The following is a 26,794-nucleotide window of genomic DNA, read 5'->3' on the forward strand; positions in this document are numbered from 1 at the left end:
TTTGTTTTCTTTGCAGGTTAAACGGACGAGTTGAAAAGCAATTAAAAGAATAACTAGAGTTCCTTGCACGATCCATAAATACTCTTATAGACTGCCGATGTTTGCTCTGAGAGTCTTATCGCTTGATAAGTTAGAAAACAAGCCGCGATCAAACAACCTTATCATGGTAACATTCTTACTGGAGACGCGAGAGAGCTCCGCAGAATCCAATGCAATAAGGCGTGGTGCGCAAAATACTTGAATAACTCCGCGATGGAAGAACTCACTTCCCAAAACAATAGATAGGAACTTGTCGAAAAGTGATAGTGACGTTACCAAAGATCAAACCAAAGTTTTTATATAAATTTCTAGTCCGAGGCGATATATTAGTTCAGCAAACTGGAGGATCTACAGACTTTGGACGCTGCTGAGGGCGTGGGGGAGGACGCTAACGAGGACTGCTTGGCGAAGAACTTTAATTTATCTTTGAACTTCTGCCCCGCGTACTACGATGGCTTGTTGTGCTGGGACCCGACTCCGTGGAACACTTTGGCGATTCAGAAGTGTTTTAGTGAGTTCCACGGAGTCCAATATGATGACACGCGTGAGTACATATAATTACTAACATTTAACTGATACTCTTTTTTAAATTTAAATTTATGTTTTCGAATTTTAAAATCGCAATAAAATCTCTTTTCAATGTAAATATTATAAACGTTTTCAACTTGTTTAACCAATAAATGTCAAAGTTTTATGCTTTGATATGACAAAAATAAAACTGAGGAACGTATTTACTTTGTACTTACATATAAAGATTAAATATAACGCAATTTTTCTATGACGTCAATGGATATGTTTTTGCACAAGATTGATGAGAATGATTCTGTATCTAAAATGAAAGTAACTTTCTCGACACGTTTGTAATTTTCGGATAAGCACATTACACATATAGATATGTATGTATAGATTGTGATCAATTAATGTATAAGCTACTTAATGTTCTTTTATAAACTAATTTTCAAACAAGCAATCTGATGGCACTGGTCACTGTATATGTACACAGTCAAATTATCAATACGCTTTCAAACATACGATCTATAATTTTGATTACATTAACGATTACTTCATTGGTCTAGTGGTGACATACATAGCAGCAGATCCCGAGATTCAGGGTTCAAACCCCAAGTCTCCCGACGTCATATTTTCGGGATTTTCTGTCAAACCATCCGGAGTGTATAATTGGAAATAGGGTATACTTCCCTAGCCTCTGAAAACACCTACAACGTCAAATTTTCCGGTCTATCGATTTATGTGGATCTTACACACTAGTGAACTTATAACATGTATTAAGTAATAGGATGGTTAAAATCGGTCAGAACAACATCACGTATAATATTACATTCCCAGTGCGTGTAATTCCACTGACCGTTTATCCTTCGAACTGGAATACGACAATACGAGTATTGACGTTTGTTGGTCGAATAATTGAGTTAGTTATACTAACTCAGACCGGTCTGCACAAAGACTCATCACTAGATGCAACCCGACTACTAAATAGTACGACTACCAATTCATAGAACGTAAATTGTTCCGATTTAAAGAATTTTAATCATCATCATATAAAATAAATATTTAATATTATGATTTAATAATATAACAAGTATATTTATAGCTTCTGGATTGTATTTATTATATTTACGACTTATTATTTACAATTGTTCTTATAACTATATTCATCCATAAATATAGCGATGTTTACATTATTCTATTGAACAAATTTAAATGTCTTGTTACTTTAAATGATAATACTATTATAAAATGTTTTTGATTTATAGAAACATATACATATTTTTCTAAAATATTTCGCATTTTTGGATACTTTAAAAACAGTTACATCCAGGCCGAAAAGAAATAAAAACTTTAATACAAGAGCGAAAAAACAAAAATAACAAAAACTTTTATACAAGTATTGGACTCGAATTTGTTTTAAAACGTTCGTATTTTTACAGAAAACGCTTCAAGATTGTGTCTCCAGGGCGAATGGCATAATTACTCAAATTACGTCAACTGCACGGAGCGGATAGCGAACGTGTCGCCGACGGACGTCGCTAGTCTCATATACTTGGCCGGATACTCTCTCAGCCTGGCCGTCTTATCTCTCGCTGTATTTGTTTTCCTTTATTTCAAGTAAGTGCCTTAATATATTTAAACATTAAGATATTCTTATTTTTAAATTGTTACCTACATTGTTATCGAAGGGGAATCGGGGAATAATCTGCGTCTTGGCACAACCTTTATCTGCGGGTGCTAAGACTCTTAATAAACTTATAAAATTGGATGTAAGGTTAAGATGATCTATGATCACGTCTCAAGCCCAGTTTTCTGGTAAAGGAAGACGTATTCAGCATCACAGTAATTTGTGTAACCAAACTCTTTAAATAAAGAAAATAACATTGCACAGTTCACGGAAATATTGGATATATAGTTGTTTAAGTTATAAAATAATTGAGTCATTCAATGTTTATTGTATTTATAGTATTGTAATTTCGTTTTGCTCAACGCTAGTAGATAAATAAATTAAATATAAGACAACATCACATACATTACTCTGATCCCAATGTAAGTAGCTGAAGCACTTGTGTTATGGAAATCAGAAGTAACGACGGTACCACAAACACCCAGACCCAAGACAACATAGAAAACTAATGTTAATCTACATTGACTCGGCCAGGAATCGAACCCGGGACCTCAGAGTGGCGTACCCATGAAAACCTGTGTACACACCACTCGACCATGGAGGTCGTCAAGATACATGAAGTAGCTTTGCACGATTTCGCTAATTCGCTTAAACTACTTTGATTAGGGGTCAATTTACCGACACCTGATTGACCTCAATCAAACTCAAGCCGATGGGCAGAACAAGAGGCTACATCCCACGGCCGGTGTTCACGTTACGATATATTTGATCAATTCAATTGGTATCGTATAAAGTTGGCCAGGAATCTAAACTTAGATATATAACTATAGATAATCGTATAGATAGATGCTAATATACATTATACAGAGATAATAATCTTATATGATGTAAAATATGATATTGTATTCGATAGAAATTAGATTTTATTTTTTATTTTTAACCGACTTCAAAAAAAGGAGGAGGTTCTCAATTCGTCGGGGCCTTTTTTTTTTTTTTTTTTTTTTATTTTTTATGTATGTTACCGAATTACTCGAAGATGGCTGGGCCGATTTTGACAATTCTTTTTTTGTTTGATAGGGCATGTTTTACAGGTGGTCCCATTGTCAGGAGATCAGGATCTGATGATGGGATCCTGGAGAAATCGAGGGAACTCCTCAAATTTTATAGGCAGACCTATAGTGATTTCGGTTTGATTCAAAGTGCCTTGGTCATATGCTCACGAAAAGTGACATTTGATGAAGTGGAACTGATGATGAAGACCACAACTGGTAATCAGAACCTATTAGTAAGTAACTATTTTACGGGTTTAGTTCGATTTCTTTAAGATAGTCTTCGAGCAATTGATGTTAGTAAACATGCCTATGATGAAGTCTAGCTATGGTGGATTACCAGGAGAATTCCTCAATGATTAACGGCATTTCATCGGGAAAAATGGTATTGTCTAATTGGCGATGAGCAGTTAACATTAGGCTATTGTAACTTAGGTCACGCTTAATTTGTTGCAGTCCACATCGTATTGAAACGGCGTTGAGTTATGTTTAGAGTCGAAAGCCGAAATGTACTGAGTATAATAAAGTGAATGACAAACACTACCAATTGTAATTATAAATAACAAAACAACACTGAAAAGCATTAAATAAATTTTTATAAATAAAATAAAACCGCCTTCAAAAATGAACTAAAAAGAAAAAAATAATCAGTTACATCCATATCCAAGTTACGATTTTTTAATCACCTTTTGAAGTCGGTGCCAACAAAGTAAATATAAAATAATTTAATTTAATTTGTATCGATAGTAAGGTTTGTCTAATGGTGTCATCTATACAATAAAAAGATTTAGTTTTTGTATGTATGTATTATGTATTATGTACCTATATTAGCAATGTTGGCACCGACTTTGAGAGGTGATTAAAAAATCGTAACTTGGATATGGATGTAACTGATTATTTTTTTCTTTTTAGTTCATTTTTGAAGGCGGTTTTATTTTATTTATAAAAATTTATATTAATTCCATCTTCGATATCGGTTTTAATATTGTAAGCTAACATACATTTTTAACGTTGCCGTTTCGTAAATTCAAATATAAAAAATACATTGGTAAAAAAGGCATATTAATCAATATAAGATTTTGTAGATGATAAAAAAGCGTGGAATTAATACCTGTTGACTTCCAGGCAGGATATATATATTCAAATAATTGTATTAAATAACATGATTTTGTATTTTTTGAAAATTGAAAAAGAGAAACTACTGAGTTTCTTGCCGGTTCTTCTCGGTAGAATCTATGTACTTCCGAACCGGTGGTAGCTTCACTTAATTGTTAAATGACGATTCAAAAGTGCTTATAAAAGCCCACTTGAATAAAGTTTATTTGATTTTGATTTTGAATGAGCCTCGTAATGAAGGGGTGAGCCACACATTGATCTCAACATGCCACCAACCTTGGAATATTCTTAATTTCCAAGGTAATATTATGTACCTTCTACACGTTACAATTACTCTTCACTCTTGAAACCGAATCACAACGATACCATATAGACGGCTTACATAAACACTACAAAATAAATACATTAATTAAAATAAATTAATTATTAATCAAAATGACAAAGCGTTATTTAAATTAAATAAATATCTTCAACGTTGTCGAAATTTCAAATATATATAATATTATTGTCTCATCAAATTCAATTTTAAAAGTGAAACGTGAAAGCCTTAGATTCATTTACACTATTAAACCTACAAATTCAATACAAACTAAAGACATCGTATTAAAATCTGGTAGTCTTTTTGGCAAGTGCAACACATAAAATTGAAACATACATATATACTAGTATATAACAAATTAATCGATGTTATAACACTTCTAACAAAGATCTATTCTACCACAATAAATGATACTAGTATTCTTGCCACTATTCCACAACAACAACAACAACAGCCTGTAAATTCCCACTGCTGGGCTAAAGGCCTCCTTTCCCTTTGAGGAGAAGGTTTAGAACATATTCCTCCACTGTTCCAATGCGGGTTGGTGGAATACACACGGTGTTTTCCTTCACCGCTGAGCACGAGATGAATTATAAATACAAATTAAGCACATGAATCAGCGGTGCTTACCTGGGTTTGAACCCGCAATCATCGGTTAAGATGCACGCGTTCTAACCACTGGGCCATCTCGACTCACTATTCCACTCTAGTATTATATATTTGTAATATCATATAAATAAGTCCCCGTCGTACATAGTATTTGTATATATATGTAAAATAACAGAAAACAATGAACTGTTATAGTACTTGATAAAAATTACATTCCAATACTCAATTGTGCATTTTTTACGTATTAAAGTTACTTTTTAAAATCAAATTATTTGAAAAAAATGAGGAGGACTCTCTCCGATTAAGAAGCTTATACCACGTTATTCAACCACGCTGCTCAAATGCAGATTAATAGATAGATAAACCTGTTGCAGGCTTTAGTTTAACAAAAGTATCCTATATTACAAATTATGAACATTAAACTCAACGGGGCTTGCCAAGATTGGAACTCGCGATCTTTGATTAAGATTAATCTGTTTTTGGCACTTTACCAATTGGTTTAGAGCTTTTTAGAAATATATTTATTATGTGTTGAATTTACAGTTTGAAGTTTTCATTAATAATTCGAGCTAACGTTAAATAGCTTGACTCAGCTCCAACACAAACCCGAAGTAATGTAAATTCGTTTGCATAACATCACTAGAAACTTGTGGAATCATGTTTCGTCCAATATAACTTTATCGTAACTTTTATTAATGTTAGTTTTAACGTACATTATACATGCATTTAGCCGTTTAATTATGTGTGTCACAATAATAAAACTATCCACTTGTTTGTTTAAATTGTTTACCAAAATAAAGCTTGGACATTGTTACGTTAATATTTAAATAAAAACGCTATTATGCACCAGGTATATCCTTTAAGGCGATTGACGAGCCGTTTGAATTGTTCCTATAACTCTTTACTCTGGAAACATGCACTTCCAGCCTTGCTAAACGATTTTCATGATATCCGTAGACAATTTTTTCTTGAAGACTGGTATGCCCACGCAGAAAAGCCCATGTTACCACAGCACATTGAAATATTAACCATACCTTACAACGTCAATACACTGCCAACCTTGGGGACTAAGATGCTATGTATCTTGTGCATGTAGTAACACTGGTTTATCTATACAAACCGAAACCAAATACTAAGTATGCTATTTAAAGGTAGACGCCCTAGGACGAAGTATTACCAGCATTATTTTTTTGGAATAGGTATAATAATATGTACTTTAGGTTCATAGCCAATCACCAATAAATTCTTTCAAATGTTTTGGGGGTTAATGTATAATGTCTTAATCATTTACGGTTTATTTAGTTAATCATTAAAAAACGTCAAGTTGACATTTATACTGAATCAGCAGAGGAGAATGATTGAATGACATCTTCAGAAACATTATGTGATTGTTGAGAGATTAATTAACGGTTTAAGGTATTCGAATTGAACGACTGAGCTGTCTGCTCGTTTGAACGGAATGCAATTACAAGCCCCCATCGAGATAATCGCGTTTCAAAAGTTAAATTGTAATTATACAACTAAAATTATTTCATCTATCTAACGCCCATGGGAAGAACTCCAATTAACGGAAATCCTGATGATAGAATTTCTTTCCAAATTTAAATTCATATAGCATTCAATCATTTTTCTATTCACTCAATTCATTTATAAGACTAGCTGTGCCCGCGACCTTTTACGCGTTCGAATTTAACAAAAAAAAATATTTTTCTAGCCTAAATTTCTCCTTATTATATCAGTTATCTGCCATTGAAAGTCCCGTCAAAATCGGTCTAGCCGTTCTAGAGATTAGCCGGAACAAACAGACAGACAGACAAATTCTAAAAAATGTTATTTTGATATATGTACCGTGTATACATACATACATATACATTGAGGATTCAGATTGAGAGGCTATTTTAAAATTACAAACAGACACTACAATTTAATTATATGTATAAAAGACAATTCTTAATTATCATACATATGTGGTAAAGTTTGAATTCATTAAAATTGATATTGATTACACCATTTTAAGAGTAAATTTTGTTTTTTTCGGATTCACGGAAGGACTGGAAGTGATTGGTCGGAGCCAATGTTGTCTTTTGAATTATATTGCAATGTCCGTAAACAATGTCTTCATATTGTACATGTTTTGATATTCTATAGCTTTTATGTTAATGTAATCGGAGAGAAAATCGTTCGGGCACTTCGAAAAATGCCAGAACTAAAACACATTTACGAAACCTTCGTTTAACATTTGTATATCTCTAAATTGTCTTCAGAAAACTATGCAGCAATGTAAATTTAAAGTTTTTACACTTAGCAGTTTGGATCTTTTGAGTTTTATATTACATTTAAATATATACAATGCGAATAGATCGGTTCACTCGAGTTCTACATATTATATTTATATATATAAATGATATAAATGACTGACTCATTATGAGATCTTGGAAACTTAGTAAAAGTTCAAAACACGAATTAATATTGACATTCTGTAACGATTTAACAAAGGCGGCTCGCATGGTTATTCTTTAGACAAATGGAATAATATTTCTTCAGATTATGTTCAGAATCGAAAATAAATTCATCAATCAATCAAATAAAATTATTGCATAATAATATTGGTCATGACGCTACATAGGACAGGGTTCTAAAATAGGCACCGTCCGTTTACATAATATTTACTCCTTCTACGGACGCGCTCACTAAAAAGGATTTTTTGGAAATTTCAACTTGAATTGGCAAAATCGGAGAGGTATCTTTGAGTAAATTCTATTCCTTAACTTTAGGACGGAAAAATAGTACACCTATATAAGACCTGGGGATACTTAGATCACTTATGTTGATTGTGAATATATTTTAAACATTTACATATATGTACATTTGCAAATCAAAATCAAAATAAACTTTATTCAAGTAGGCATTTACAAGAACTTTTGAATCGTCATTTATCAATTAAATGAAGCTACCACCGGTTCGGAAAGTAGATTCTACCGAGAAGAACTGGCAAAAAACTCAGTAGTTACTCTTTTACAACATTAAAAAATACAAAGTCATGTTAGTTAATACAATTATTCAAAGTAAAATATCATGCGTGGAAATCAATGGGTATTAATTCCACGCTTTTTTATCATCTACAAAATCTTGTATCGGGTAATACGCCTTTCTTACCAAATGCAAAAAAATATATAATGCCTGTTTAATGTACTTACGAATTTAATAAACACAGAAATAAGAGTCTATGGAACACAGTTGGAGCTGGTCCACAAATTTTAAATCAGCGTAATGAATATTTTACAAACCATTTGTCTTTTAGGTATTGTTTTACTTTCCGGTATCGTTGTATGAATCATCACAATTGTACATACAACATAATGCGGCAAATAATCACAATCTTTGCATTATCCACAAACAATGACTGTTGAGCACAAAAGTTGCGAGCTTCTTATTGAGGCCGTTCCCCTTTATCTAAGGTTTTATTATTATGAGGAAACTTCTAGAATGGAATTTGTATGCGGCTGAAACAAGTGAATCGAAAACTATAGTTGAGAATTGAATAAATTTATCTGTATTATATTTCCAAGGAACATTATTTTGTATTGATTTTATAGTTGACTAGTTCGTTTATCGAGGGCATCCATACATTTTAGTATTGAGACCTCGTTTAAAAGTTTCAGATCGATATGTATCATTGATCTATGTATGATTTACAATGAAATTATATATTTAGCGGTGAAATATTCAAGACATAATTACAGTAGTTTCTACTGAATTTTTAGTGTGTTCGTGTTATAATTTGTCCCAAATTAATACACGAACAACCTCGCTTTTGTAGCAACTATACATTAACAAGAACGATAATCAATAAAAATGTTATTTATTTGTGTTAATAAAATCTGAGAAACGGAAAAATATTTTAATAGAGAAATTGATATATCTAGTACTTTTCATTTATGTCTTGTTACCGACAATCGTAGTGGCTTTAAACATACCAGGTTTTACGTCTGATCATAGGCGGTATCAATATCGAAGTTTTTCATATTGTTCACGTAAGGTTTAGTCGTAATAGAGGTATTAAGAAAGCTAATAAATTTATTAAATTATAAAACTAAACCTCAAACCCTACACTTCATTATCAATTAGAACAAAAGGTCCATTTGAAAAACAATAAAGCTGAACGTGAAAATAATGTACCGTAAAATTACAACTAATTATAATTATAAAAAAAATAATGATAATAAAAATATATTTCTTCATTAAAATTTAATTAGTTGTTGATTTTTTATAATAATTTTATTAAATAAATATATCTGAGATATAATTATGTCGAAAGTCAAACGGTAAACTTAACTATACCTAATTTAATCATTCGCTTATACGATTATTTATTTAGGAATATTTAAAGTATAGGTATAAAAAAATCTATACCATTACGCCATAATTTTATCTGACAGCTGAATGTTGGAAAGACAAACTAGAAGTATTCCTTGGCAACTTTTCGTTAGACTGGCTGCCCGGCCCATGTACGGTTATTAAAGGCGCCACAAATTTGTTAAGATGAAAATTACCATAAATTTTCATACTGATTATTGATCTCGCTAAGCATTAATTACATGTAATACACTGTCTGTAATTAGCTGATTAATATTGTTTGTTTCAGAGACCTGAGATGTCTTCGTAACACAATACATACTAATCTTATGTCTACTTATATACTATCGGCGTGTAGTTGGATGTTAAATTTAGCGTTACAAGTAAGTATTGTTTTGTTTATCTTTTTTTTTTAATAATCGTCCGTGGCAAAGGAACTACTTTCACGGTCTTAACTTTGTCAGCTTTAACCACGATTCATTAAAACTTTACAAAAACTTTTTTCAAAAGTAAATCTTTGACGTTTGTCACATTTTTTTTAAACAGCTTTATTCAAATTAATCTCTATAAACCTTTTTGCTGAGTCTTTTTGAATTCATGTACTAAAACGACGTAAGCATAATATACAATACAAAACTATATAACTGTAAAAATTATGTCAAATTTCAATTGTATCATTTAAATGAAACAGTCGTAATCATGCGCATTGTATTATGCAAACTATTAGCAGCATTTTTTTTAAATATATTTAGGAAAACAGGCAAAATTCTGGTGACACCTCGTCCGTAGTCATTGACGCTGTAATAAATTTATATTAACCATTCCTTACATCGCCAATGCGCCACTAACCTTGGGAAATAAGATGTTATGTCCCTCGTTATGCTCATTTACCCTTCCCGGACACTAAGCATTGCTGTTTGGCGGTATAATATAATTATGACGTGTAGGACGTACCCAGTAGGCTTGCAACCTTTTCACCACGGAGATTTGTTACACAAACGAGTGTTCAATATTAAAGAGATCGTACTCGTTGTAATTAAATGAACTTTGTTTCAGAACTGGTCTGAGGAGGCGCAAAAAGATCAAGCATCTTGCATGATATTAGTCATATGTATGCATTATTTTTATTTGACGAACTTCTTTTGGATGTTAGTCGAAGGTAAGACCTACCTACCTACATATATGTGAGTATTGATACGCAGGTAACATTTACTTGTGAAACTCTAGTTCAGAAATAGATAACATTAATGTTTTACAAACATAAAGTAATTACTTTCAAGTTCTAGAACATTCTTCCACCAACCCGCATTGGAACAGCGTGGTGGAATATGTTCCAAACCTTCTCCTCTAAGGGAGAGGAGGCCTTTAGCCCAGCAGTGGGAATTTACAGGCTGTTGTTGTTGTTGTTGTCTAGAACATTCTAGAACAAAATAAACGTTTTATTTTATTTAGTTTGATTTTATATAAATAAAAATATGTATTAATATAAGCAAGGCATATGTTCCTTAATTCAAACGATTTGTTTAATGCGTCTGTGGACGTAACAAATACCTAAGATTTATTAAGTTAACTATAATATGTGAGAAAATTCAAAGAAATACCTCATGAATACTATTGTAGTATTTCACGAGAACGATATTTTTATCAAAACCTTGAATCGGGATTCAGCGCCCTTTTCTGAATTCAACCCTTTACATAAATACTTATCTTACCTTATTGATATCCAAGTACTTTGCTTAAATTTACCCTAAAGGTAAACGGTTATTGCGAATAACATATGCCCGTAAGCTCAATAGCTAGTTTTTTGTTGTGTATATGTAAGCAACATATAATATTCTTATAAACAAATATGCATACGAATTTTAAAATGCTAAATGTGACTGATACGAGATTTTAAAGAAATAATCTACACTAATATTATAAAGAGGAAAACTTTGTTTGTTTGGTTGTAATGAATAGGCTCAAAAACTACTGGACCGATTTTAAAAATTCTTTCACCATTCGAAAGCTAAATTAATGCCGCATAACATAGGCTAAATTTTATTTTGAAAAAACAATAGGGTTCCGTAAGATATTTTGGGTTTTTCGGACAAAAAAGGAAAAACCAACGAAAAGGAAAGACCAAAAAAGTTGATTTTTTGCGTATGATGCCTAAACTATAAAAGATAGAACTATAAAATGTTCTAACTCCGGTCCTTAGAGGGCATAATGGCCTCCGACCCTAAGAACCTCATCAGATTCGTGGCTGATGTTGGTCTGGCTGAGGTGTTGTGATCACGAATTTGAGGTTTATCACAATAGATCCAAGCGCCGGTTGCAGTAATTCTTCAAATGTGACCGTGCCTCAGCAGTAGGGATATTAAAAGACTGATTATGAACCGTTATCTACGCGGGCGAAGCCGCGGGCGACCGCTAGTACTAAATAAAATGGTTCTATCCTGGCTGTATAAGTTTAAACCAATACTAATAGAAGACGAAAATTAAAAAAAAAAGTTTCTAGAATTTAAACTAAATCCGAAACGCTAAATTATGTAATAAAATTATCAATTAAATTCAATTAAATTTTTAAACAAAACTACAAAATATAAACGACACATATGTAAATATTGTTTAAAACAATAAATTAATTTAACAGTTTAATAATTATTTTAAAAAGCACTATCAAACTTTTTTCATTTATTTATAATTAAATTTTATATAATTCTTTACGATTTCATATGAAATATTTACAATGATTATTATTTCTAGGTCTGTATTTATACATGTTGGTCGTCGAAACATTCACCGCGGAAAATATAAAGCTGAAAGTCTACACAACAATTGGCTGGGGTGAGTACGCCGCAACTATTCGTTTAATATCAATTAAAAGCAACATTGATGTTATTATTCAAAAACCACGTCGCGGTTTGCTATTTCATAAAATTATTATAGTAATTTGACCTTTAGCTAACCTATTACAGAAGAGAAAGGTGCTATGTTATTATATAATTTTTAGCTTTACTGACCTTTTTTGCATTGACATTACTAACGAAGACCATGGGTTATTCTATTTTTTTTATTTCATTTTATATTTATTCCGACTAAAAAGGTTTAATTAATTTAAAGGACATTTTACATTTTGACATAACGCACGACACTTCTAGTACCAATAATTATGCTTTTCATTTTTTTCTATAAGAAGATATATTTAACAATAATAAAAGCAAAAAAGTTGAAGGAATAAATATTCAGGAAGGAGGCTTTTATCTTTTGTATATTGCTGTTAGTTACTTGAACCTATTTACACGCTTTTTATATTAATCGAGTTTTTAATATTCTACTTTATGAAACTTTACAATGAAGCGGAGAAATGTGTTTGATTTTTATTGTTTGAACGCGCTTTTTCTGAATATAAATCAGTCAGATTTAAAAAATATTTTATTTGACAGCTAAATTCAAGGCAGAAGTCGATACGAGCAGAGGCTTTACGTTCAACGCAAATGAAAAAGCGCGAAGCGACTAGCTGTTTCATTTTTTAAAACCGATCACTTTAAAAAAATATCCCAACAGTAATTTAAATTATCCAGATTGATTTTCAAATCATATCTTTAAGAATTTCCCACATGCTTTTGACATTCAATTATATACCTACAAATATTATATCAGTTATTTTCGGATATAAAACTTAGAATAACTACGTCGTCACTTCGATATTGACAATAGTACTTTTACATTATTCGACTGAAATATGAACATGTTAAATTTTCTATATAATATTTGTACCTAGCTAAACTTTTGACATAGTTTAAAACTATTCCGTATTCGTGAATTGTATTGGAAATATATCTGGAATATTCCAGATTTAAAGTTATGTAGTATAGTTTTATCTCACAAGCCCGTCTTCTAATCAGATATTCTCCGCCAAAAAGGAGTACTCAGTATTGTTGTCTTCCGGTTCGAGGGATGACTAAGTGTAACTACAGGCTCATGGGACATAATGCCTGAGTTCCCAAGATAGGGGACCCATTGATGATGTAAGAAATGGTTAAAATTTCTTAAAGCGATAATGTCTATGGGCGGTGGTGATCACTTACCATCAGCTGGCCCATTTGCCTGTGCTCCAGAGGTATAAACCCTTATGATTTATAAGAAAGAAATAGTCGACTGGAAAAATATGAAATATTAAATCCCTTTCAAAAATATATTTCTATTTTTTAATTGTATCCTGTCTACAAAATCCGTCTGGATAATCTAACATAAGCTCGGATTAGTAGTTGAAATGTTTCAAAATATTATTGGATATAGTTCCAGCTTACAATATATTGTTGGACAATAAAATCTTCTTATTGACCTCGGATTATATATCTGCGTATAAACATATAAAAACCCTTCAAATTTATAGAATAGGATATTAGTTACGGCCTACAAATAACACAATGATGGGCTAAACTGTCTGGTTTTTGTTCACAAAAACTTAGTTTAGTTACTTTACTTTAGTTTAGACATCTTCTGAAGAAGATGGTTTGGAAGTTGCTCCAACCCACATTGGTGAAGCGATCAGTGTGTTCCAGTGTTAGTTGATATACATGTGACAGATTTCAACTGACATGAGCATGTTTCCTCATAATGTTTTCCTTTACCGCATAGCATTATATTGTCTTTATGATATTGGTAGGTGAACTTGCGAATGGGTCATCTGATGGTAAGTGGTGACCATCGCCCATAGACAGGCACTGTAAGATATATCTACCACTCTTCACAATGGCAATGTGCCACAAACCTTGAGAACTAAAATATTGTGTCCCTTGTGCCTGTTGTTACAACAACAAACAACCACAGCAGCCTGTAAATTCCCACTGCTGGGCTAAAGGCCTCCTCTCCCTTTGAGGAGAAGGTTTGGAACATATTCCACCACGCTGTTCCAATGCGGGTTGGTCTAAACTGCTGTTGTTACACCTTACTCACAATTCAAGCCGGAACTAAACAATAGGTACCTGATCCGCGAATGTGATGTGTGGGTGATACCCACCGGCTACTTTTTAATTATAATTCGGATTGAAGTGAACTATTTTTACACCGTAATAAGTTATTTATTAATAAAAGCTCAAACAACAAAGCATATTTAACGAAATTCCATTCAACCATGTCAGCTTTTGACGCCAAAAAGTCAAAGGGTAAAATTAAAATTGAATATTTCAGCAACCGACATTAGAGAGGTCTATTTGAGTAAAATCTCCGAAACAGCGGCTACTTTATAATCCTAAAACGATTATCATATTAATTTTTTATAATGTTTATCAAAATATAGTTAATAGTTCGACTTCGATTTAATTAAACTACTAGGTATCCGAACAGGATTGTAATACTTTTAGAATGTTCATGTATGTGTGTCGGTGTCTCTGTCCTATATCTCTACCTCTGATATATAGCTTTTAAATGCCTCAACAGATTGGAATTTTGGACCTGATAATTTGGATTATATGTATCGTGTATCGTATTTTTTTTGGATTCTATTATTTTCTTTTTTGTTATATTTCTATCTCCACAGACATGTAGTCCATGCCTTTGGTGTATCTCAATTTTGTTTTGAGTTCCTGAATATTTATATGACCTAGCAACATCGCAATTTGTAAAAATATTCAGTAGACTCATAAGCTCAATTTACATTTTTGGGCATAATAGTATTTCTTTTTTGTTAAATATTTGTAATAAATCACGCTAATTACTTAATTTAGGATAAATGAATATCGTTTAAATTCCGAAAAGGAATTATTTTGTTCGTAATAGAAAACTAAGATCACACGCTTTCTCAGTTAAAATCAATTTCATACAGAAACTCTCATACTAAAAATGAATATATTTCATTATACAGGAGCGCCAGCCATATTCATCACAATATGGGTGATATCCCGGTGCTTCGTAACGGTGGTGCCATCCACGGGACCTGATGGGGTAAGGGCTTTAAAATAACATATATAAGCTGTGTAGTGAATACTATGGTAAGAACTCTGACTAAAAAAGCGGTGACATGTGAAATAAGGACCATTTCACATCGACATTCAAATTGACATTTCTGTTAAATAAAAAAAAAACGATATAAAGCTGGATCCAAACTATGTATAAGGCATCCAAACCATGTATGTTTGTAATCCATGCCTGGTAAAATATTATTAAATGGAAAACAATGAGTCGAATTCCATTCCAGTCGCGATCAAACCTTTAGAAATTTTCTTTGAGCGTGATTGTCACCGTTATCATTACAGTAAACTTAGATGTACTTACATGCTTTTCCAGTAGGATTATTAAGGTTATACAATAGTAACTGTTTCTACAAAATATTTTTGAAAATAAAAACATAGTTATATGGAGAATTAAGAACTACATTCGCATGATTTGATTCGTTTATTGCATCTAATTTTACAAAACTCTACCCTTAAGTTAAAAGGGGGTAAAACGTCCAAACGTTTGTGTTTTATAAATATAGCGCGGGTAAGTCCGCTGCTTCAGCTAGTATAGGTATAGTATGTGTAGGCTTTAGTGAAATTTAGATAGTTACATTATTAACGTTCCATGCATTTAATATCGATAATCTTCCACAAAGAGCCGGTTTCAAAGAATATTTTCAGAATGTTATTAAGCTAATATTTATATGTAAAATGAAAATCGTTGACCTCACTTTGAACCTGTATATTTTTTAAAGGAATGTAATAAATGTTATATGAAGGCTTCTATCGTTTTAATTATTCTATGTTAAAACATCATACTTTGTGAAATTATTTAATACCTTTTTGCGGAGTATAAGCCTGCCTGCAAAGTTAGAGTAAATTTTTGATGGGATTTTTCCCCCAAACCGCTTCCAGAAAGTTGATCTCTCCTCATAATTAAGGCCGTTAAAATAAACGATTTTTTTTTCTCGTAAGCTAACTTTTTATTTGTATAACCTGAGACAATTTTTCAAACAGTGCTACGATTTAAGTACAAGTATGAAGCAGTTGCATCTTTGCATTGTAACATAATTAGCGTTCTATTATTAGTAAACATATTTTCAGCTTCATTTCTCTGAATAAGGTATTTAATTCCACTTAAAACTGTGTACAATACGTCAGAAATGGTAGAATATCAACCATTTGCATAAGCTCTTTAAATATTACGTGGAGTATAATTATCTAGGAATTTGCATTGATGCCTCCTGGTCTATATCGTTTATAACTCTATATGTCTGAGTATTTTATGTCTACAAACTCAGAAATATAATCAATATAGCGTTAAAACAAAAGCTAAAAGGATTTTTACACGTCCGAGCTTCTTGATAAATCAATTACTGTTAATTGCATTTCAGTTTTCAATCCAATAAAAGATCAGAAAATATAATTATAACAGAGCTTCGGAATATCAGTGTCATTTTATAGCACTTTAATCAACAAATTAATAATACGAAACGAAATTAAGTCGTATATTAATTATGAATTTATTATAATATAAATTATTGTATAATAAAATAAAGAATGCCTTATTAACTTTTCAAAAATTTAATACTTGCGTTAGTCAAAAATATTCTGTGCTATAGTTGTATAACAGATATGATTCCCAGAATTACCTACAGTAATATATTAATTTACATATTTATATGAAACAGTTGGCGATCTCAAGCGAAGCTCTTTTGCTATAGTTGTATAATAGATATGATTCTCGGAGTTACCTACGGTAATATATTAATTTACATATTTATATAAAACAGTTGGCATTCTCATGTGAAGCTTCTTTGCTATAGTTGTATAAGAAATATAATTCCCAGCATTACCTACAGTAACATATTAATTTATATACTTATAAGAAACAGTTGGTGGTCTCAGGCGAAATTCCTTTGCTATAGTTGTATAATAAATATGATTCCCAGAGTTACCTACAGTAATAAATTGACCTATTAATTTGTATTAAGCAGTTGGCGATCTCAGGCGAAGCTAATGACGAGATGTGCCAGTGGATCCACGAACACCAAGTAGACTGGATACATAAGGCTCCCGCTCTTGCTGGACTTGCTCTCAACCTGTTCTTCCTCATAAGGATAATGTGGGTAAGTCTAAATATAGACCTACATTGATTCAATAAGTATTAATTACTGCCTCAGTCACCCTTTAAACTGGAACACAGCAATTACGGTTTATATAGTTGTGTTCTAGTTTAAAGTTCCATTACTGGTTAGCGGTAGAATGATGATTGGGGGTAGCTATCCAGATGGACTGACACAATGGACACCTGAGTAGCTACCGCCAAGTAACTAGTGCTTAGACTTTTTTTTTATACGCAGATTTATTCATATTGTCTATTTCGAGTACTAAATTGAACGAGTAATTGTTTCTATTAACTTAATTAAGGGTTCATATTTTTACATATTTTATAAAAAATACATCAAATAAAAACATAAAAATGTTACATATAATTTATAAAACGGACACGATATAGCTATATGATATACATATAACAGATGACCACTTCAAAGAAGTCCTTTGATGTCAATCATAATTAATTTTACAATTCGAAACGTAAAACAATAATTACTGTTGTGTGAATATACAATGTTACTTGAAAAAGCCCAGTTAAATACAAATTGTAAATTTAAAATCAGTGTACAGATTATAATTAAATTTGATAACGTTTTGTTTTTTTTTTTTTGTAATTAAATAAATATAGTTAATTATTTTATTTTATTAGGTGTTAATAACGAAGCTACGGTCAGCGAACACATTAGAAACGGAACAATACAGGAAAGCGACAAAGGCTTTACTCGTCCTCATTCCGCTGTTGGGCATCACAAACCTGCTGGTGCTCTGCGGTCCTAGTGACGACTCTTGGTTCGCACATGCCTTCGACTATATAAGAGCATTGATGCTATCTACACAGGTAAGCTGAATGTACACACAACAAACAACAACAGCCTGTAAATTTTCCCCTGCTGTGGAATACACAAGTGGCAGAATTTTTCCACACGATGTTTTCCTTCACCGCCGAGCACGAGATGAATTATAAAGACAAATTAAGCACATGAATGTTCAGTGGTTCATGGTTGGAACCCGCAATCATCGGTTAAGATGCACGCGTTCCAACCACTGGGCAATTTCGGCTCGGCGGAATGTACACACACCGTAATAAAATTAGGCTCAGTTCACTATATGTTCAAGCTACCTCACATAAATCCGTAATATTCAACACAAATAAATGGGTTCGTTCATTATCAATCGTGTTAAATCATACCAACGTACTGTCAGTGCCGCTAAATAAAATACAAACACCGTTCGATGTTAAATAGAGTGAAAGAGATACTCGTTAAATCGGATCATCTGTCTTAGATGTAAACAACAAGAAACTCCATCTATTTTCTGACACGACAAGATTTATAAAATGCTGTAAATGTTTCTAAATAGACGTTCTAACGCTCAAAATGAAATGGATTGTATTCGTTTGTTTGGTTCCGTTAATAAAGGGTTTTTAATTTCTATATGAAAATCTTGACGTGAATGTGATTCCCTCACACGAGACAGCAAATCTGACACGAACAGAAAGAGATCAGGCACAGGACAGGCTTTACGTTCTGTCCGAGGCAACCGAATATGCCATAAATTCCAAAAGGCTGTAATTGAGATTTTTTGAAAGAAAAATCCAATAAAATTGAATAACTTCTAAAATACATAAATTCACCAATAGTGTGTGCAAAATTTCAGCAAAATCCCTCGGAAATACTTTAATTGAATTAATTTTAAAATAATTTGTTCTTAGATTACAAACCTCAATAAAATTACGTTTATTATCATCATGCGGTCTTCTTAAATTACATAGGTATCACCGATCTCTGATCTCCAAAAGTGTTGAATGAGGGAAAAAAAATACAAATGTAATATACAAAAAAAAAACAACAACAACAACCTATAAATTTCCCACTGTTAGGCTAAAAGACTCCTCTCCCTTTTGAAGAGAAGATTTAGAATATATTCATTTAAATATCAAAGATTTAAATCGTTAGATGCGCCCTCACCTTGAAAAACTGTGGAATAATTTTTACAATGCGTGTGTTGACAAGTCGCTTACGACGGCTTACGCACTCACACGAATGCGTGCGAAGTACGGTCAACAAAATCATCAAATTGTAAAATGTAAGAAATTAGGTTGTTAAAGGAAATAATTTTAAAAATTATTAAATTATTTTTTACACGTTATTAAGAAACAATTTTCATTTTAACAAAAAAAAAATATAATTGTACTATAAAAAATGTATTATAATTTTATTGTTATTGCATAATATTTATTCTCCATGAAATAAAATCAATTTATTGTACTTTTGACTGTTTGTTCTCTTAAAATTTTAATGAATATATTGAAGGCGTACATCAGCGTAGCATTTAATTACAGACTTTATTGTTTTTTATGGTTCCAAGTTGCTGGTTGTTCTAGGCAGAACAAACTTGACTAAATTTCGTAGCTAACGTTCGTGTGTCTTGCGGAAATCTAAATAATAAAAACGTAATTTGAGAAAGGTATTTTCAATTATTTAAATTTTATCCAGCACCAAATAAGTTACTCTTGATTGAACAACTGAACCATTTTTAATAAAACATCCGTAATTTACTAAGCTACTAGATTTCTAAGAGCAAAAATATATTTTGACGGATTAATATTACAAAATATATTACGGTGCAATTTAAAACATTTTTTGTAATATAATATTTATAAAACCTAAAATGCCGACGCTACCACAGGATTGCCGCTGTTAATGTCCATTTATAGATGATCCCTTTCCAAGCCGCTTCCGTACTACTTCCGTGTATCTAGTTATATTAGTTAATAGAATGGTACTGAGACAATAGTTTCATCTCTGTTAATTACATAAATTATGCCATACTACTTTCTCTGTCGCACAATTTCTTTCATTTCGTGGTCTTGTCGGACATCGGAATAAAATAAATTCAATATTAAAATAAATATAAATAGTTACGAGTGAAATGTTACACCCTGGGCTTTATTAGTATTTCTTGAGTTGTGATTACACTTCGAAAGGCACATGACGGCATTTTGCGATTTTTTTTTGGATTATAATTAGCGCATTAATTACAATGGATGACGTCTGACTGTCACTACGTATAAATGAACACTGATTGCGAATGAGTGAGCTGACTCATTTGAGTATTGACACATTTTATAGCGGTTATACTATGGCAGGGGCGCATCTAACGATTTAAATCTTTGTTAAATATAATATGCATTTAAGTAAATTTATACAGAGCGATCAATTCGCAAACTCTTAGTTCGCTTATTGGGATTTTTCGATAAAACCAAAACGTTATTGTAAGATTTACTTTTTCAGGTAGATAATCGGCCTGAACTTTGTGAGAAACAATTTTACTCCTACAAAGATTCTAATCCCCTTTTAGCCGAAACCAGCGTAAGAACCACAACACTGCGTTAACAAAGTTTGCATTTGTTTTAAATTTTATGTGAGTTGGAGTGCCAAATTCAATGTCAAAATATGCATTATTTGAGTAAGCTTTTACAAGCATTTATGATTCGTCATTTAACAAACTATACTAGGTGAACATACAACAGTACCGGCAAGAAACTAAGGTAGTTTCTCGTTTGAAAGTCATGTTAGCCAAATACAAATATATATGTATATAATATTTCCTGCCTGGAAGTGAACAACTATTAATGAATTTACCTTCTCCAAATATTATATTAGTCGTTAAAATTTAAATTAGATGCAATAAACGGAATGAACCTTTCAAAATTTATCAGTCGTCGCCGCCTATAGGAAAGTTCAAAGAACTTTATTAATGATCTAGAACGCTTCGGTGAATAGTCGCACTAAAATGTTTCAAACTCATAACGATAACGCAGGTCGTTTAGTGGGAAAGTTATGCATGTAATTAATACAGTATTAAAATGTCGTTTGAATAAATTTTCTCCGTATATAAAATAAATATAACGTTCTATATATATTCTAACAAACCCTAAGATTCGTTAAATAAAAAAAATAACACGAATGACTAACCTATACTTTACAGATCTTTATTTATTTATAATTGAACACAATTACCATCACTACATAACTTTAATCGGTTACAAGAATATTTCAATACATAGACGGTTAATTAGTATGTACGTATGCAAGAACAGTAAATACCACCGATACAAACAGACTCGAACCTAATCGACCGACAGACAACCGAACATTAAACCGTTAATAAGCGTTCTGCCGTATTTATGTGATTCCGCTCGATCCTATTTGAGAAGAGGGTAGTTGTTGTAAGAATATTTTATCTATTTATTTGGAATATTATTCGGAAGGAAATCTGGAAAATGGAACGATTGGAGCTGGAGGACGTGAAGAACACTTCACATTTCTAAGTCTTCTTCTTCGTCTGCCGTGCATGTTTTAACCCGGCTATACCCAGGGTCTGCTTTCCGACTAAACCTACTTCATATGGTCTTTAGCGTCATCTTGTGGACCACATGTCCTCTAATTGTATCTTATTTACAATCTTTGTAAATAATACAGACTTATAAAAGGCGTCAAATTCGTTTCTCTCGTTTCGTATTTCACATATAATGCTTTAGATAGCACACGACAATGATTATTTATCCAATATTACAATTTCCATTTTTCAGATAAAATCCTTTAGCTTTCAAACCTTGAAATACTATTCAGATTTAGATTTGTGAATAATTTGTTTGACTATTGCAATCACATATTGAGATTAATGAACCTTATGAATCTTCCTAACAAATTGTTACCCATTTCACTGATCAGTCGTTAAAATCTATCAATGAAGGATAAAAAAAAATTAAACCAATAATTGCAAAATTCAAGTGAAATTGTTTATTGATTGATGTGACAGACAGTGGAAATATCCACTTGGAAATGCTGTCGACACGATTAATGCATTTTACGCTGTCCTATGGGAATTCGGTTTATCAGGTATCCCCAATTTTTGAGGACGGATAAAATTGCCCGTTTGGAGTATCTTGGGAACTCAATTCCCATTAACAAAAACCTTGTTGTTGAATTCGTTTTTTAAAGGACTATTTAGATCTCAATGTTAACTGTTTCAGTTATAATAACGGTCTAGATCAACTAGAGCCTTATTTATTTGAAAAGAATATGATTCGTTTCTTCACTACATTCCATCATATTTCAGAATAGCTATAATGATGCTTTATTTTGAAATCTAGAAATAACACCCTAAATTAGAAAACGCTATCTTAAATATACTAAAGGATCTACAAAGTCAACCATTTGTTTACAAAAGTTTGAAATAGAGGACATTTATGTTCCCAATTTGTGCCGAAGATGTTCAAATATCCAAATTATGAGGAAAATATCAATTTACATTTATTTATCTCAATAAAATGGTCTAGTTATAATATTGCTCATCATTTAACATTCTCATACTTTGAGAATTCGTTTGTTTCATAGACTCACTAGCTCGAAGTCCTACTAAGTAAATGTTATACATATATACGACCTCTCTTATGAATGTTTAACGAGATACTAGTTAAACACTGTTTTCTCTCTGCTTATCATCATTGATTTGATATATGAAAGAAAAAAACTGCATTATTAAGCTTATTACCTCTTTAATATCATTAAAATGTTAAACCCATAATGATTACGTGTACCGAAGTAGCATTTATAGTAGTAAATATTATTTATCTAATAACGAGTATGAAAATTTTGGGTGAAATGTCTGTTCTATTTAGTAGCCCAAATGAATTATGGCGTGTTTGAGTGTGCGTGACTATTTGAATACTTTCGATTTTCGATATATCTTTTTTCCAGTGTTTTTGAATTAAATATGATTTTTTTTCAAGGGTTTTACAGTAGCTCTGTTCTACTGCTTCATGAACACAGAGGTGCGTCACGCGATACGGTACCACGTGGAGAGGTGGAAAACCGGACGGACAATTGGCGGTGGACGACGAAGAGGTGCCTCCTATTCAAAGGACTGGTCTCCAAGATCCAGGACAGAGAGCATACGGTAAACAAAAATGTTTTCATTTCTTTTTTTTTGACATGTGCATGAACCACTGCAAACTTGGCTATGCTTTTTAGTTCGACAATTTTAGATTATTGCATTCACCTTAGATACTAATTTTAAACAATTTGTTGTTGTGTTTTAGTGATTATAATAATTTCATTAATTATATAAGAATAATTTAGAATCATAATATATTTCCTAAAAACTTTTTTTGTTTACGAAACATTAATAAATCAAATTCACACGGACCTCGGAAAAAGCCTCGCCTAATCTAATAAAAAAATTAAATAAGCGCTAACGATGTTTGACATGCTTTTAAGATTTTACTTTCGGTAATTAAATCATTTTTAGGTTATTAAAAAATCATTATAACATTTAACTCGTAACAAATATAGTACAGGGACCAATACTGCTAACAATTTGTTACTTTGTTGCAATCGAAAAAAAACGATCCAGTTACGACCTCCGTGGTCGTGTAATGTGTACACCGATTTTCATGGGTACGCCACTCTGAGGTCCCAGATCCCGGCCGAGTCAATATAGAAAATTCATTAGTTTTCTATGCTGTCTTGGGTCTGGATTTTTGTGGTACCAGCGTTACTTCTGATTTTCCATAACACGAGTGCTTTGGCTACTTACATTGAGATCAGAGTAATGTATGGACAACATTCCAATATTTATTATTTATTATTATTATTAAGTTACTACTCGGTCGAAGTTGGATCGAAATTCAAATCGAAAATGTATCTTAAAAGTTATAAATACATGTAATCATCCCTTATTTTCTAAAAGGTAGTAATAAATAGTTTGAATTTATAATAAATTCCCATTAAGATCTTAATTAAAAATTCCATCTTAATGCATGCCAATTGGGCATTGTAATGATATCAGAACTTTTAGAGCTATCGCCGTTTGTTTATTTTATATCTGCTTGTATTCATCTCCTTTCAATTTTCAATTGAGTATGCGTAGAGGGCTGAGATGACCCAGTGGTTAGGTTGGATTAGACACCTCTGAATTTCCATATGCTTGATCATGTTTATATTTTATCACACGCTCAGCGATGTAGGAAAATCATGGCCATAAGGCCAACACGTGCCTAATGAATATATACCGAGTATGTGTATCCAACAAATCGCTTGGAAAAAACATGTTCGAAGCTCCAAAACAGTCTCATCAAAATTAGAGGAAGTTTTAGCCTAGAAGGATATTGAAAAAAATGGTTACTTTTATGAATAATATTTAAAACATCGTCTTTTATTTTGTTCCAATTATTCTCAAATGAGGGTTGATCATTGAATGTCTAATACATGGGACCTGTATGTAGCAAATTGTATATCAGTAACCGATCTTTTGAAAATTACGAGTAACAAGCAGTTAAAAACATTTCTAAAAGTCACATACTTTCAGATTTTCTTTTTTCTTTAGTATCAGGCCTCATAATTTAATTTTGGAAACGAGACATAAATGTATCTTGATCTTTTTTTCTTCAACTAATAGTTGTGTAGATTTATTCGTCCATTTCCAAATCCATATTTGATCAGCCATTTTTTCTCATTAGGCTCACGGTATGAAGATTCATGGACCCCATTCCGGCTAGCTTCAGCGATGCTTTCGAAAACGGGCTTTTTGCATTTAAGAAGAGAATTATTATAGAATGTACATAATGTGGATTTGGAGAGAAATTTCTTTATACTTTGTTACACTTTACAAATAATATACAAAATAAATCAATGTTATATGCTTTTATAATTGACTTTTTTTCTGCCTGCGCTTCTCTCTACTTTCGCAACACGGAATATTGCATGCAAGACTTTCATTTCAGGTAAGCATGTTACGTATTCAAATTTGCTTGTAGATGCTTGAATAATTGAACTTCAAAAACTAATACTACAACTAATTGAATAAAACTACAACCATAGATTAATTACAATTTGATAATAAACTATTATAAATCACAATACATAGACTATATAATAAACGGTATTCTCAGGATAATTCTTAAAGAGTTAGGTATTTTTTTTAACTTCAAGTGTTTTGTTTATTAATGGCTTGGTTATTATTTTTAAGCTATTCAAATATTATTAATAAAAAGAGTATGGAACAGGTTGTATAGTCACCCTTCAAAACGGGAGTCGGCAGCTTCAGAGACGACCACGACTACGCTTCTGGTACCAAGAATGTCACTTGCACCTCATCATGATGGGAGACATCTCCATGCTGTAAGTTTACCGTTGAAACATACTAATTTAGGAATCTACTTCTAATATAAATGAAAATAAGTCAATATATGAAGTATGATACCTTAAACGAACGTACTTTTCGGGAATGGTTGCCCCTTATTTTTGTTTTTATTGAAGGCTTTTCATTTTTTATTTTCAATTAAATTAAGACGTAATATCTTCTGTGTCATGGTTAAATCCGCGTTCGTAATATAAACGCGAAATTTATTCTGATAGTTAGTCTGTTTATACGTCAACTGATTACGAGAAAGCGAATTCTATTAAATCTAATCTACGAATTCTTATTAAAATGTTAATTTCTTAACTTTATTAATTTAGCGTGAAGTTTTATACGTATTTACTTGAAGAAATGTGCGCAGGATTACATAACGAGCGGGAGCGCGAGCGGCGAGCAGTCCCCTGTGTGAGGCGGGGGGCGGGGGAGGCTCTCGCGCCTGCGCACTCTGCCCGAGGAGGACGCCCCTCCCGCCTCTCCCGCCTTCTCCCTGCCGCATCTATTAACTGTTAAAACTTCACCGATTTCGTCAACCAGCGACTCCTCGGCTAACACGCCGACCTTTCAGAATTCAGCCTATATCGAAGCTCTTACGTTTCACAACGCGAATGCAGACGCCTCCGCCCCCTACGATATCAAATCGAGTGACTTCTCTATGACAAATGGACCCATGATGAGTGTTGATCGAATATAATGTGAAGTTTGAGGTTATAATAAAATTTGCGTTAAGAAATAAATGATCTGATACATTAAGTGTGAAAGGTATTTCATAAAACCTTTGTACGTTGGCTTTTAAAATATTTATTATAAAAAAAAGATATATGTGTATATATAAGCATGAGGTCGATATTTCGTTCGAAAAATAACTATGTATATATCTAATCTAAATATTTGTAAATACTGACAACAAAGAGGTTTTATTTCA

General features: G+C 32.2%; 1 protein-coding gene across 1 annotated transcript; it reads left to right on the forward strand.

Annotated features, from left to right (window-relative positions):
• Positions 1 to 97: 97 nt before the first annotated feature.
• Positions 98 to 26,794, forward strand: LOC124537556 (diuretic hormone receptor). The gene is made up of 12 exons (XM_047114430.1): positions 98 to 166; positions 370 to 583; positions 1,989 to 2,166; positions 9,915 to 10,008; positions 10,682 to 10,784; positions 12,374 to 12,454; positions 15,477 to 15,556; positions 17,547 to 17,678; positions 18,317 to 18,505; positions 23,465 to 23,631; positions 25,739 to 25,853; positions 26,234 to 26,794. The coding sequence occupies exons 1-12, from the start codon at positions 98 to 100 to the stop codon at positions 26,279 to 26,281; spliced, it is 1,470 nt and encodes a 489-aa protein (XP_046970386.1). The 3' UTR covers positions 26,282 to 26,794.

Source organism: Vanessa cardui, chromosome 18 (assembly GCF_905220365.1).
Source record: "Vanessa cardui chromosome 18, ilVanCard2.1, whole genome shotgun sequence".
Lineage (NCBI taxonomy): Eukaryota > Metazoa > Arthropoda > Insecta > Lepidoptera > Nymphalidae > Vanessa > Vanessa cardui.